General features: G+C 39.6%; 1 protein-coding gene across 1 annotated transcript; it reads right to left on the bottom strand.

Annotated features, from left to right (window-relative positions):
- Positions 1-11,959: 11,959 nt before the first annotated feature.
- On the bottom strand, positions 11,960-14,157 carry nkx1.2la (NK1 transcription factor related 2-like,a). The gene is made up of 2 exons (XM_062430875.1): positions 13,941-14,157; positions 11,960-12,558 (listed from the first exon to the last, which is right to left on the bottom strand). Exons 1-2 carry the CDS (start codon positions 14,155-14,157, stop codon positions 11,960-11,962), a joined length of 816 nt encoding a protein of 271 aa, XP_062286859.1.
- Positions 14,158-14,510: the final 353 nt, after the last annotated feature.

The following is a 14,510-nucleotide window of genomic DNA, read 5'->3' as shown; positions in this document are numbered from 1 at the left end:
GTGTGTGTGTGTGTGTGTGTGTGTGTGTGTGTGTGTGTGCACTTGAGGCTTCAAATTTCCAAATCACACTTGTGTAAGTGAAGTACTGGATCAGGAACTGTCTTTCAAACTGTTTTTGATGTCACAAATCATGCTCGTAGGCCCACGCCTTAAAATTAGATTTTGAAATGAAACTTTCCACTTTCAGCAGATGAATATTAAAATAGTCATCAGGTGTCTACATCAGTCTGTAAAGTGAAGATAAAACATCTGTACAACTGTAGGAACAACAAGAAAACACATTTTTGAGTGGAGGGGGACTTTAAGTAAGGAAAGCATGCAAGATACTGTTTATACTTACACTATTTAACTCTTGACTCTGTAAAAAAAAAAAAAAACGTAATCTGTGCATGTTCTTCCCGTTTATTAAGAATTTATAATGTCAGTGCTGCAAATTTGTTTTGAGAAAAACAATAATTTAGCTTCTTATAAATTGAACACAATTGATGTTAATAACGACTATTTTACAGCAAGTCAGACTTTTTTATGGTATGTTATTCATACCCCGACTGGTTGATACAACCACAATTTCTCACATCTTGTCCTATGTCAGGACATGTTTTTGTTATTGTCTGTTTGTCTTGTCATTTCCTGTTTGTGTCTTCCCCTGCCCCTGATGGTCTACACATGTGTCTTGTCACTCACCTCCCACTAGAGTATATAGTCTATCCTTTATATTATAGCCTTTTTTCTTCATGTTAGTCTCAGTGTATATTTGTAAACCTTGCTCGTTTTTTGGACACTGCCTTTTGCCCTTGCCCTCTGGATTAGTTTGCTCCATCTGACTGCCTGCCTGTTACTGACCAGTTTTTGATTAAAGGATTGCATTCTGTGAACTGATCTATCTCGATTTGTGCACTTGAGTCCAAATCATGTTCCAGTCATTACAAATTCAACACTATTAAGATCATTTCGATTCAACACTAAAAAGTCTCATATATGTGAGGGTGCATATGGCCTAGCTGAATGGACACAACCCATCTGTTATGTACTGTACTGTAGGTTAGGTATCATAGCACATATTGATTTTTATTGTTGGACAAGCCCTGATGATTAAAGCTACCAGAGAATATTACCTGTGGAGTTATAAAACCTAATTTCAATGAACAAAGCCCCAGTGTCCTCATGGAGCTCCACAGAAATCAGTTACATACCACAACATGCACACCATTTGCTCTAAATGGCCCATTTTATTTAATTTGGCTGCATCACAGTGGGTTCATTTTCATGGATAGACTTCAAGACTTTTTGTGTACATATAGTAGCACACCAGCCTGGAAATGATCCCTGTATTATTATTTAATCTCTGTTTGGATGCTCAACACTTCTAAATTTTGAAACAAAGGAGAAAAGGTATTGAAGCCAAAATCTGCCTTGAGCGATTTTGTGAAAAAGCAGTCTTTGTAGCTTACATGTATCATTACACCTGTGTTTTTGTGTTTTCTGAATGTTATTCTTGAGGACAATCTTGTTCGTATAGTTTACTGACCAAATGGTTTTGTATTGTTGGCAATATTGTGTAATCATGAACATTTAATGGTTGGGTAATACTTAAACATGTATTGTTACCACAGCAGCTGTAGGAGGTCATGTCAGGGGATTTCTTCCAGTCTTAGAATTAGGTCATAATGTTATTCTTAACTAATAGACATTTCTTTCTTCATTAGTTGACTCATTTGGTATGAGTGGGAGTCAGTGTGGATGTTTCACAATTGCACATTTGGTCTTATGATAAAAGCATGTGTTCTGTTAAAATGAAACGGAACTGTATTTCTACAAATTCATCATTTTGTGCATAAAATAGTGACCCCATTTATTCATTAAAAAAGGCTGTGGGCATGTTTTGCTGTTTGCACTTTTGGAAAGATTCCCTTATATTCATCAGAAATGTTCCAGGTATAGGCTATCTTATGAGTTATTAATCATTTGCAATGATTATTTTGATGCTGTAATTATCCAACAACCTGCCTCATCTATTTTTACCTCTGTTGGTGATGTCAAAGTGTGACATCACACTGTCAGCATATGTCATTAAATTAAAAAACAAAAACAAAACACTAGTAAGCAACACAACATGTCCAAATACTCAAAGAGCATTGCCAGGTGCAGTTTTTAACCAGCTTTGAATAGTCTGACACTGTGACAGATGCCTTGAAAACTGTAAAAACAGTGTGATGATGAATGAAATAATTTCAGTTCACTGTACACAAGATAGAGTATTCTCAAAGAGCTGTCACTGATGTGTTTCCTTTTCTTTACAGGAAGGAAATTAATTCTGTTGTCGAGAGCCATCTCCCTCGCCATTCGTCATGACATCTGTTTCTTGCAGGGAATAAACAAAAAAAAAAGGCGAAGAGAAATGTTGAAATGAGATGAAATGTTGAGGGCTGCTATGATGTTCATCTTTGGAGCTCCCACCGGTTGCAACTTTAAAGAGGTGAAATGGTTCATTTCTGACAAGTGAAAGAGCGTGCCCTGGGAAACTGACGCTGCTCTGAGAAGATAAAGTCTCATTTGAATAAACTGCCTCCCCTTCAGAGCATATCCATATGCATGAGACTGCCAGTCTAATTGCTGTTAATTCTTGTTAAATTGATTGCGATTTATTCCCATTTCACAGAGATGCACAAGCTGTGTGTGTGTGAATGGAGTCTAACAGATTTCCCCACAGTCACCCAAATTAGTTTTTATCAATTTAAATCTATCAGATGTGGTTTATCTATATTAATTTTTATTCTTATTCCAATGCACCATTAAATAGTTTATTGTTTTTTCATATATTGAAAAAAAAAACACATTTGTTTTGTTTAGTTTTTCAGCTACACAAGTGATTTGGCCCAACAAAGGTCAACCACTTTGGTCCAGATTGATTTATTTCAACAACTATTGGACTGATTGTCATGAAATTACATGGTGCCCCAAGGATGAATCCTAAGGACTTTACTTTTTTACTTTTTATCTGTGGCATCATCAGGTCAAATCTTTAATTTGTCCTGTATTTTTTTTAATTTATGACCAAATACCTGCAAAACTAACAACTTTCCAAACCTTCCATCAGGCTCAGATGTACTTTGTGTCTAGTACTAATAAGTAAATATTAGCATGCTACCACATTAAACTAACATGGTGACCATGTTAAACATAAAACATGCTTAACTCCAACACAACCTCATATATAAACAACCACATAGAGCATTTTCTAATATGCCGTCTTAATCAGTGCTTTCCAAAACTGTTACAATTGCACTGTTAAAAATGATTTATGGTGTGACAACACTGTGGTTAAGGTCTGGTTTGGTTTATGCACAAAAACCACTTGGTTATGGTTATGGAAAGATCATGGTTTGGGTTAGTTACTATTTTAGGCAACCTTTGTCATTATGGCAACAATAAATACCACAAAAATCATAGTTATGGTTTTAAAAAACTCTCCTGCTGGAAACATGACACTTGTGACTGGAAAACAGAAGAGGGACAGCTGTCTTCCAGCAGCTAAGTCCACTATTTGCTATCTATGTATCTAGCCATCCAACCAATGCGCCTAATATAGACGTCATGAACTGCATCACTTCTCCGGATTATAATAAATGTTATGAAGTGGCTCAGAGTTCACAACAAAAATGGGAATCACACATGAATAAAGTGTGTAAAATAATATTTATTATTAACTTAAATCAAAATAATGTCAGTCAATGGAATCAGTAATGAATGCAGTGTGTGGATGAGTGAAATGTGGTGTGAGCAAACAAAACCATAAGTGTAACCCATCTGGCTGGTGAAGGCCTGGAAGGAAGAGAAGAGAGAGATTGATTACCACAGAAGCCACCTAAATACGCCCAAACCTAAATTACGCAGGTGCAGTTGGTTTCCCTGATGTCCTTTCTAGTCCCACCCACTGGCTCCTGAGCCAGGAAGCTTAAGCAAAAAGGGAGAGGGGGGCGTCACATTACAACAGCCACTAGATGGTGTCTGTCACTCAAACATAACTGTAGGTCGTTTTTGCTGGTTCAGCTGACGTTAGCATTTAGTGCTATGGATTTGTCAGCATCACAGAGCAGCTAGCAATAGGCGTTTAGTCTCGTTAAACAACAACCCCTGCGGCCCAAAAAACATTTTCCCCTTAGACCATCATTACATATCTAAAGTATGAAACAGCTGATAGGACACCTCCAACTGCAAATAAGGTAAATGATTGCTCTTTGTATCATGAAGTTTTTATCCATGAAGTTTTGTATAATCTATAAAACTTTCCTAGAGCCTTGAAAAGTGAAAAAACAAACCAGAAAGCTGGAAACTTTTTTGCCACATCCATACACTCAACACCACAAAATTGTCCCTGAAACTCACCTTTTAAACTGAATTCTGACTTGTATGCTTTTAGCGTTTACCCTTGGGTATTAATTTAAACTGTTTTATGACTCTTTGTGCCTGTAGCATTGTGTTAATATTGCTGTTTTAAACTTTTATAAGCACCATTTTATGCAGTTGTTTTTCCATTTTTATTATCGCTGATAGAGCCATTTAAGAACTTCTTTTCTAAAAAGGACCTTATAATTAATTTGACTTACTTACTTTACCCCAGGATCTGTGGCTCCCTTATCAAAAACTATGCCTATGTGAGGCATATTTGAAGACATGTATTCTCATACATTATGGATTCTATCAAATCACCCTGCAACACACAAAACAGGACTGCAAGCTTCCTCTGTCGTCTCTAGAAAGTTGACGCTTTCTTCAAAGGCCTGAAAGTCGTAGCTGTATTGCACGAGGTAGAAAATCTTTTTTTGTACTGTTATTGGAGATCCTTGAAGCAAAGCAATGCTCATTAAGAAAGAAGCTGAAATTCCCTTTACAGCACGCTGCTGCTGCTGCCTCCATCTCTACCTTCTGTATCATGAAGTTTCTAGGTGAAAATATGGATGTGGGTTCACCTTGGAGTACATTCAGCGTACAGATGTCAGGATTTCATCAGTACACTGGAAGGTCTTCTAACTTTTGATTGAGAAACTGTGTTTTGCTCAATCTGTACATGAGAGCTCAGAGATAGTCTGTCGCATTTCTTTTCCAAATCTAACAGCAATAGAGTTCATAAGCCCATTAGCCTGCCATTAGTTCAGTCCACAACTGTTGCGAGATAATGTCCTCTAATGATCGTGTTGGAGCGTGTGTGTGTGCGTGCGTGCATGTGTTCATGTGTGTGCACGCAAGGAAGGACAAACACTCTCCCAGCACTGGGGTCTTTGACTTTGAGACCAACTGTAATTACCAGTGCTCTCTCATCTTCTGTGTTATTAGCACAGCTGACCTTTGAATGCATTAGATCAGTGAAACAACACATGTGGTAAAGCTGCAGTGTTTTTGGAGAGGAGAGATAAAGAGACTATTAGACAGAGGCCATCAGTATGAGAACGTTTCACAAATTACTGCAGGACTCTTAAACTATTGTTGCACTGTTTTGACCTGTAAGAGGGTACATCAATACACAGATACAGCTTAAGAATTCATTTTCTGGTTTTCAGTATTTTCCTGATTACATAAGACATCATACAAAATGTATCACTGAACTACAGCTTTTTTCCACAGTGGATTCACCAAAGGATTTAACTAATGATGTCTCTGTCACTGGCCCAAGATGATGAAAAAGGTTTGAACTAAGGGACTGCGTGTTATCACAGTGACGAACAGCCTCCTGCAAGACTGATGGGAAACACACTCATTCTCACCCCTCATTTTACTCATGATTAAATCACATTACACTCATTTCCTTTCCATAAAGCCATTTCTCGGGGAAAGCTGTTTTTTACCCCTCCTTCCCTCCTATGCCAGTGGTCTTGTAATCACATCAGTGTGTCTATGTTGGCTCAAAAATTAGAGCACATGAAGTCAAGAGATTTAAGAGAGAGGAGAGTTTTCAACATGGAGAGATGGACCAGACGAGCTTAATCGGTAGAGATTTTTCCAAGACATCGCTCACACACTGGCATGCCGTTTCCGGACTGTCTTGAGCAAAAATCCCCACTTGGAAGTTATCCAAATACATCCCAAAGAGTCAGATTAGGCTTGCTAAATCATACTTGCTCTTACTGTGGCTCAGTCAGGCAGCTTTAATTGTTTTGCTACTTTAAATTTTCCACCTTTCCACAAGGAATTTTTTTTGCAATTGCATGACACCTCTCTATAGAAATAGCTTCATCAAAACCCCATTGTTCATCATAGAAGGAAGAAATCAATGAGGGCGGTCAAAACCAGACTGAATGAGACAAAATATTGACTTTCTCTGAAAATCTTGACACCCTGGCAAATCCAGAGACAAAACCCATTCAAAATAGAATCGCTCAGACTGAATGGAAACTCTGATTTAATTATGAATATGGAAAAAAGGATACTTACTTACATTTAACACTCTGAGGTTACATTTTTTCCTAATGGCTGGTAACAGCTGGAGAAGACAGCTAAAATGATGACAGAAGGGAGCATTTGGGTTGTCATGTTCTTGGCATTCTCTTCCTTCTCAAGCACAGTAGCTGCGTGACGTCTGGATAATTTTGTGTTTTAGCTCGGATGATTTCAACAGAGGTTAACAGAGGGAAACAGCTGGTGTAACAATCATAATGTAAATATTTTGCATGTAAACTAAAACAATCATGTTGAGAGCTTCAACAAGTTTTGCTCTCCATAACGGTGCTGTTTAAGTTTTCATGATTTTTCACTTCGTGTCATTGAGCTGACCCAGAGAAGAGGTGGTACATACAGTATGGCTCACGTATGAATTCCCAAATAGGAAAGCACTAAATCTCCTAGGACTCACTCCCCTTAACCTGACTTTCACTTTCTACAGCTGATTAATAGAACATTACAAGTGGGCTCCTTCGGCCTGCCGCTTCATACTGAAGAAATCAGTTTTATCTCCGCCTGCCTTGGCCGGAGTTCCTGCTGCGCTGGAAGATGCAGTAATACAAAGCATGTACAGTATGACAAATTAAGCAAAGCTCTAATGATAGAAGCAAAAAGAAGGGTGCCTGCAAAGTCTACAGGACCTACTTTTTCTTTACTTTTTATTCACTGCAAGGCAATAATGTTCCCAATAGATTAACAGATTCATGCATACAAAATGTACTTAATTTCACTGTATAACCCTTATAAAGCTGGTGAAGTTGGCAAGATATATAATACAAATTTAGAACAAGTAGAGCTCATGAAGAATTGGCTCCAGTTAAACATTAATTATAAGAACCTGGAGCGGTCTTCTGGAGGGAACTTTCACACTAACTTCTCCAATCAAATACACAGTTCAAATATTAGAGATAAAGTGTTCAGAGATATATTTTAATATTTTAAAGATTTTTTTTTGTTGAATTACCCACTTTATTCTACCACATATAGAATGATGAAAGTAGTGCTGTAGTTATGTCTAAAAAGGTTGACAATACTGAACTATACAGCCCACATACTTTACTGGGAACACTCCACTTTAATGCACGGTAAAAAAAAAAAAAAGCAGAGGTTTGAATATATAGCATGTTGTGTGTAGGTGCAAATGAGAACTGTTGCCACTTTGGTTTATAAATAAACTGACTTCATGAATCCTCACTACTGCTTCAGTAGCTGCTCAGGATATAAAAAGATACATATCAATATTTAATGTTAAAATTATGTGGTATTGGTTCATTATTCAGAATGTGCTGTTTTTATGTCGTTTTTTGTATGTATGTGTTGTTTATTGGACATGAGAAACCTTCAGTAAAAGGGTTATACATAGCTACGTCAGTGAAGCCAAACAAAAGATGTTGCAGCAGGACTGAATGGTTATACCATCACATGTGATCTTTTTTTTTTTTTTTTTTTTTTTTTTTACATCATATGCCCTGGGTGATGAACTACTAAACAGGAAGGTTACCAACAAACAAGCCAGAGCTTTCCTCTGAGCTTCTTGTGATGCAGAGTGGGAAGGTAACATCTTCAATATTTGCCTTCACCTACAGAGCCACTGTCCAACAAAGGGAAACATGTCCTGCTGATGAACACCAAACACAATGATGCTGTCCTAAGCACCAGAGAAGACAGACAACCACACATGGTCTAGACTACAACAAGACAAAGGGAAGCGTTGATAACCTGAACAAGGTAACAGACACATACAGCTGCTGATGCATAACTGTATGTTGGCCCCTTGTCATTTTTCTTCCTCTGTGCGAAATAAACAAGGACTGGAACAGTGGAAAAAGGAGGATTTTCTTGGAGCATCATAACCCATGGGTTATGCGCTGGTCAAACCTAATTTTAAGAGAAGACAGTGCCTTCCAAGAGCACCAGCAGCTGCTGCACCTGTTGTGAAGGACATCCAAAAGGAGACACACACCCTTACTCCTCTAGTGGTTCAAACTGCAGGCAGGAAATGTGGCCATGTGCCAGGTCTGTCCCAACAGAAATTACTCCAAGACCAGCAAATGTGTGAAATGCAAGAAATACATAGAGCACGTACACACTCTCCGCACAATATGTTCACAGTGCAGACAAAAGGCTGGACTGTACTTTCTGGTGGCCTCTAGGAAAAATAATATGCTGTTCACTTTCTATCTATGCTGTTCATATTCCATCAAACTAATTTTTACTATCTCACATATGCATATTTGCATACATAGCACTTACAGTATGACAGAACAACTCCGGACACAATGCTTAAATTTACTGCGTAAATTGTGTTTTTTGTTGTTGTCGTTGTTGTTTTGTAAATTAGAAACTGTTATGTGGTCCTTATTCATGTTCTGATGATGGTGATGATGATGATGATGATGATGATGATTGGGGGTGGTGAGGTGTAACAATTTTAATTATACTAATTTTCTGGAAGTTTAATTTACTGGGGTCAAACCGACCCCAAAATATAATGCTAGTAAATGTAATGCTAGTAAATGTGAGATATCAGGAGGGTGAATCAGGATAAAGGCCTTTATTAATGTTGCCCAATCAAGGACTGCGTGCTAAATAATGTATGTTATGGGTATATAATTATAAATTAAATATTAGGAGTGATAAAAATGTGATGTGTGTTAATTTCACTAAATTACAAGAGGAAAGCAGAAACTGAACATTGTTGGATATCACTGCATCTTTATGAAACTCACTACCTGGAAACCGCTTTCTATCTGTGTCCCTATATCCCTTTATACACCCCCCCACCCCCACCCCCTACCCTCCGCTCCCATCTGACCTGTGAACCTCAGTGGAAACGATGCTGGTCCCTGTGGACCGCCACAGCTGAAGATAGCACATACACACATACCATTGAATCCTCAGCTCCATTTTATTTATTCAAACCTCCTACTCGTTTCACTGCAAAAAAGATAAGTACAGCGAACAGGGGCTGCAGATGGAATTTTCTTCCCCATACCAATGCCCACAGACACACACACTCACAAGCATGAAAGCGCTGTTACTATTAACATCTGACCTTGTCCCAGAGCATTCTCCGACATGAATTTTAAACACAAGCCCTCTTCGCCCAGACCTAAATAACCCCCCTCAGATACCTTGCAAAATTATTCATCATATTGTCATATAACATAAAACAGCCTCAAGCCAAAATATGGGATGGGTTCCTTATGCCAGATTTCCCAGAGTATTGATCAAACCTGTCAACTTCTTCAGCTGCATGCCAAGCCTTGTTGGAATGAAAAATATCACTGAACCAAAGGGGGACGTACATTCATACACACCAGTCAGAACAAACAAAGCAAAATGGATGGATATCACGTTTTCATTATCGTGTGGGACTTGTGTGTGGGCGTGTGCAAAGTATGCGTATGTGAAAGAGGAAGAAGAAGAGTGAGAAAAGTATGAGACAGAAAAAAAAGCAGCCACATTAACACCAGCACACCTCAGCGACAGGTTGTCATTGACCCGGTTTTGACAGCCATGAGAAAATTCCATCTAATTGAAGGATGCTTGTCAGCCCTCTAACCGTCAAACTGGTGTCAGGAGAAAATTGCCTACCAGCCATTTTCAGTCTGCTCTCCTGTCTCTTCCCACTGCACATTCACTCTCTGCAGATACAGACAGAGGCCTCTTATTCAGTGTACTGTGGATCAAAGTAGCGAAAGCACAACACACCCTTGAAAGATGTCAACTAATGACACTGGCTTGACAGTCGGTTTGAAGCTTCTTTATCCCGGCTCTCTGCTGCAGGACTGTAGATCATCCTGGCTAACTATAGCTGTTATACCAAATCTTTCTTTATTTTCACCTGTTCTGCTGGCTGCCCTCTCAGCTCAGTGGGTGATGCATCACATCAGTCATGCACACTTGCTACACACAAAATTGATACGAATGAAGTGTAACAGAAGAGTGTATCCACCAGCAATTAAATCCCGGCAGCATTGTAATTTATGTTTGTAGTTTGTCTCTCTGTGAATATTATACACTCACTGAGCACTTTATTAGGAACACCTGTGTTTAATTTTTGTCCACTCCATAATATAATGCACTCCAGTACAATACCACCACCCACTATGACCTCAACAAGAAACATAAAGTAGAATTATCACCTTTTTGATGATGTCAACACAAAATGAAAATGTATAAACTCTATAATGGCAGAGCTGTTGTATTAGATTAAATTAGATTGAACAGGTATTCCAAAAAAAAATTGCTCGATGATTGCATGTGCATATCTGAAAATATTCAAGGCACCCAGGGAGACATCCACTTTGTAAACTCTTCTACAAATTTAACATGTCTCCATCTGTCTTTCATTCTCTTGCTGTTACCAAGGAACAAGTGAACACCCCATAAATTTAGTGCTGTCTGCATCTCATTGAAGATTGGGCAGACAGACAGTGAGGAAATAGCGACACAATGTGGCCGTAGTATGTAAATCACGGATGGGATTAGTGATATTATTTGAGGCGAAATAAGTGAAATTACAGATTTGTTTTGGATTATTAGAATTGATAGATTAACATGGATGCAGCATTTTAGTGTCTTAGTCGAGTGAGGCGGAGATACTTTTATATTGTTGATTAGTTTTAATAGTAGCAAACATATTTTGTCTGCAAAGAGGGCTATAGCTGCAGCATATAAATGCAGTGTAGTATAAATATTTCTTTCTGAAATGGATGGAGTAGAAGTATAAAGGAGCACAAAATGAAAAGGCTCAAGCACTTAGTGTCTCGCCACCAGTTAATTTCACAGTTTACTTAGTCGTACTCATCCACTTTTAATGTATTTTTGGCAAAAGTTCAGCCTTGTTACTCAGGAGATGACAGCGTATGAGTAATTTTCACTGGGACCTTTTATTACAAACCTATTACTGCTGTCACTTTAACGCCAAATTAATGTTAAAAGGGATACAAAACGTCCCTCAATCCATCTTCGTTCGAAATTCTTTACTTTGCATTACAAGAGCCACACACAGATGTTTTATGTTTTTTTAATTAACTTACACTGATAATGTTTTACAAATGGCAACAGACGTGAGCTGTGTGAGCCTTTGAGAACACAGCTGGCTATCGGATGGGTGCAATATGCCACAGTCTGTGTTACAGAGATGTAAGGGAATACACTGATGCAGAAAATGATACCATATGAGCTGTCACATACACAGTGAGAGCAGTTGTTGCAGCAAACACGACAACAAATCAGTGTCTTCATGTCTTGGAAAAAGTCCAGGCTTAGACAGAGACCTTCCTCCTTTATAAGTAAACCAGTTAGGCAACATGATAACCAGACATGACCAAAGCTGTAACTTGTACAGACCGACTGTTTTCTTCTCAGTTCATAGCACATGATATGGTATCAATGCAACAGTTACGAGCTCTCTGAGCAGTAAGAGTTCAGCTGAGGATATATTAAGTTATTTTTGCCCCTGCAAAAATTTGCCTTAAATGTTTCACCAGCTGCAACATCTCAGTCTTGACTTCTTTTATAGGTGTGGATTGAAATAAGTCGGCTGGACGAATCCACTGGATATGAAGGGATGCAAGAGCCCTCCAGTGGATGAAAGTGGAACAGCACTGGCTGTGTGGAAGATCACATTCCCAGAGGTGAAGTTGGGGAAAGTTTGGTGAAAACTGGCAGGGTTCGACCCACATGTGGCCGGACTGGGACTGACGCTAATCAGGGAATTGGAGCCGGGCTGCAAGGTGCTGTCCGCCCCGGGGTTCTGCTTTTTCCACTTGGTCCTCCTATTCTGGAACCAAATTTTCACCTGGGTTTCGGTCAGACTCAAGGACAGGGCCAGGTTCAGTCTCTCGCACACGGACAAGTACCGAGTTGCGCGGAACTTGTTTTCCAGAGCCACAAGTTGCTCGTATGTGAACGCTGTTCTGGCGCGTCGTGGCTTGGCACAGGCATGGTCCGGCCGCCGCCGCTTGTGAGGTGACGAGTCCTGCAGGGTGACGGCAGCCTCCTCTACCGGGTCGTCCTGCTCTCCCGGGAGACAGCGCTCAGGTTCAGCCGCAGGGGAGAGAAGGAGGGGGTCAGCGACAACTGCGTGATGTTCGGCGCCTGTGGAGTGTTCATCTCCTGCGTCCTCCCCTGTGAATAATACAGAGAAGAGTGAGCCAACATCCTGAACACAGATATTGCGAGGAATCACTCGATTCCTGCCATAGCAATATTTCATTTTCAGTCAAATATGAAGTCGTTAGGGTACGTATCAACTATTTAAATTTGAAACTGTAGGCCCCATCCATCTTCGATTCATGTTGAAGTGGCAAAAGCTTTTTCAAGATTGAAATATATTCAGTTCTCTGATCTAAAAGATAACAGTAACATTAGGCAAAGAAGTGGCTTCCCTGGTTGCGCATAAAAAAGGATTTTCAACATTATACTATGGTTTTCACACATGGTGCTGTGCCCATTTTCTAGAAAGTTTACAATTGATGACATGAGCCTTTTTGGTGTTTCTGTGTTTTTGAGTAGCAGGGTTTAAGACCTAGCTACATGGGTTAAATAGGCCGTGGTCCTGAATGGACAGCTCCTGACAAGACAGAAAAGTCACGTGTCAAATCCCAGAGCTGAAGCTCTCACCTAGTAAAGAAATGTGTCTTCACTGTGGAAAGATGCTCCTCTTTGTCCTGTGTGAACTGCAGCTTAAATACCAAACACAGAAGGCCCAAAGTTGACATCTGTTAAGTGTATGATTGGGATCCGGGTGTCTTTGGAGCGGAACGAAGCATAAATTCAGAGGAGGGGGAGCCTTGGTCACTAATCCTTAAATAATTTATAAACCACATAGCGCCTCAAATGTCATGTTGCGGAAAAGAAATCCCGTCTAAATCCAGCTCGGCCACCTCAGCCATGGCGTTCTAATGGAGTTTCATATTTGCGGGCGGATCGATAAATGTCATCTATTTAAAGGGAAGTTTTAATCGAACGATATTTAGGATCAGACATGGATGGGGTGTGAAGTTTGTACCTGCAAGGTGCTGGAGGGAGATATGCAGGATGCAGTAATGGGATATCGATCAAAGCGCGCAGAGGCATCCTCAATGGGACGATTTAAACAATTATCTAGCCTGCCTGTCCCAATGCCAATCACACGCTGGGGCTCTGGGAGCAAGCCTTTGTGGCTTCCTTGAAAGGAAACGCAGCCTTGGAAAATAACGGAAGGTCATACAGAGATGACAATAAATCTGATTATTTATCTCACTATCTTAATTGCTATTTAGTCTAAACCCAGAGCGTAAAGTATTTATGTAAGAATTCATGTTAAATTTCATATTCATTTAATTGGTGCACTTTAAAAAAAAATCTACATACAAACACAATGGGTTTGTATTGTCTAAAAGTCTGAATAATGGGAGATGATCTGCATATGCAACAAAATTCCAAAACAGCATCAAAGATTCAGCCTATTGGCAACGTTGAATAATATTCTAAAAATGTATAATTTACTCTACCTGCTTCCCTGCGCTCACCTCTGAAGTCTCCGTCTGCAGTGGTGTCCGACTCCAAACTTGTTCCCTCTGCATCTGGCACACGAAACTTCTCCTCGGCGATGGAAAGTTCGTTTACCCTTTTGCTGTTGAATTTGTTTGGATCCAAAATGTCGATTATAGAAAAGGAGATCTTGTGACTAGACGTCATTGTCACTCCACAGTCTTTGGGGTCCAGCATCCTTTATACAAAAAAGCATTAAAGATGGAAAAGCGACGGTGTGCGTAATTACGCGCGTGGAAACGAACTTTTCATAGTTTACCCCACTTCTTGTCTTAAAGCTTCATCAAATCGCATTAGTGCTGATGATCCCTCAGAGTGTAGACTTCGCTCCTCTGCTTCTGTCTGTCAGTTTTGCAGCGTGAATGAGATGACCGGAGCGCGGTCTTTAAAGCTGTCTGTCCCCCCAGTCCCCCAACTAGACACGTGACACAAACACTATTAGTGTTTCACACGACCTCATAATGGGCTCAAAGCATTCGTCGATAATCACCCATATCATTAAATTCAATAATCCACGACCTGAAAGTAAA

The sequence above is a fragment of the Scomber scombrus genome, chromosome 12 (genome assembly GCF_963691925.1).
Source record: "Scomber scombrus chromosome 12, fScoSco1.1, whole genome shotgun sequence".
Taxonomy (NCBI): Eukaryota; Metazoa; Chordata; class Actinopteri; order Scombriformes; family Scombridae; genus Scomber; species Scomber scombrus.
Note: the sequence above shows the minus strand (reverse complement) of the source record. Positions and strands in the feature narration are given on the sequence as shown.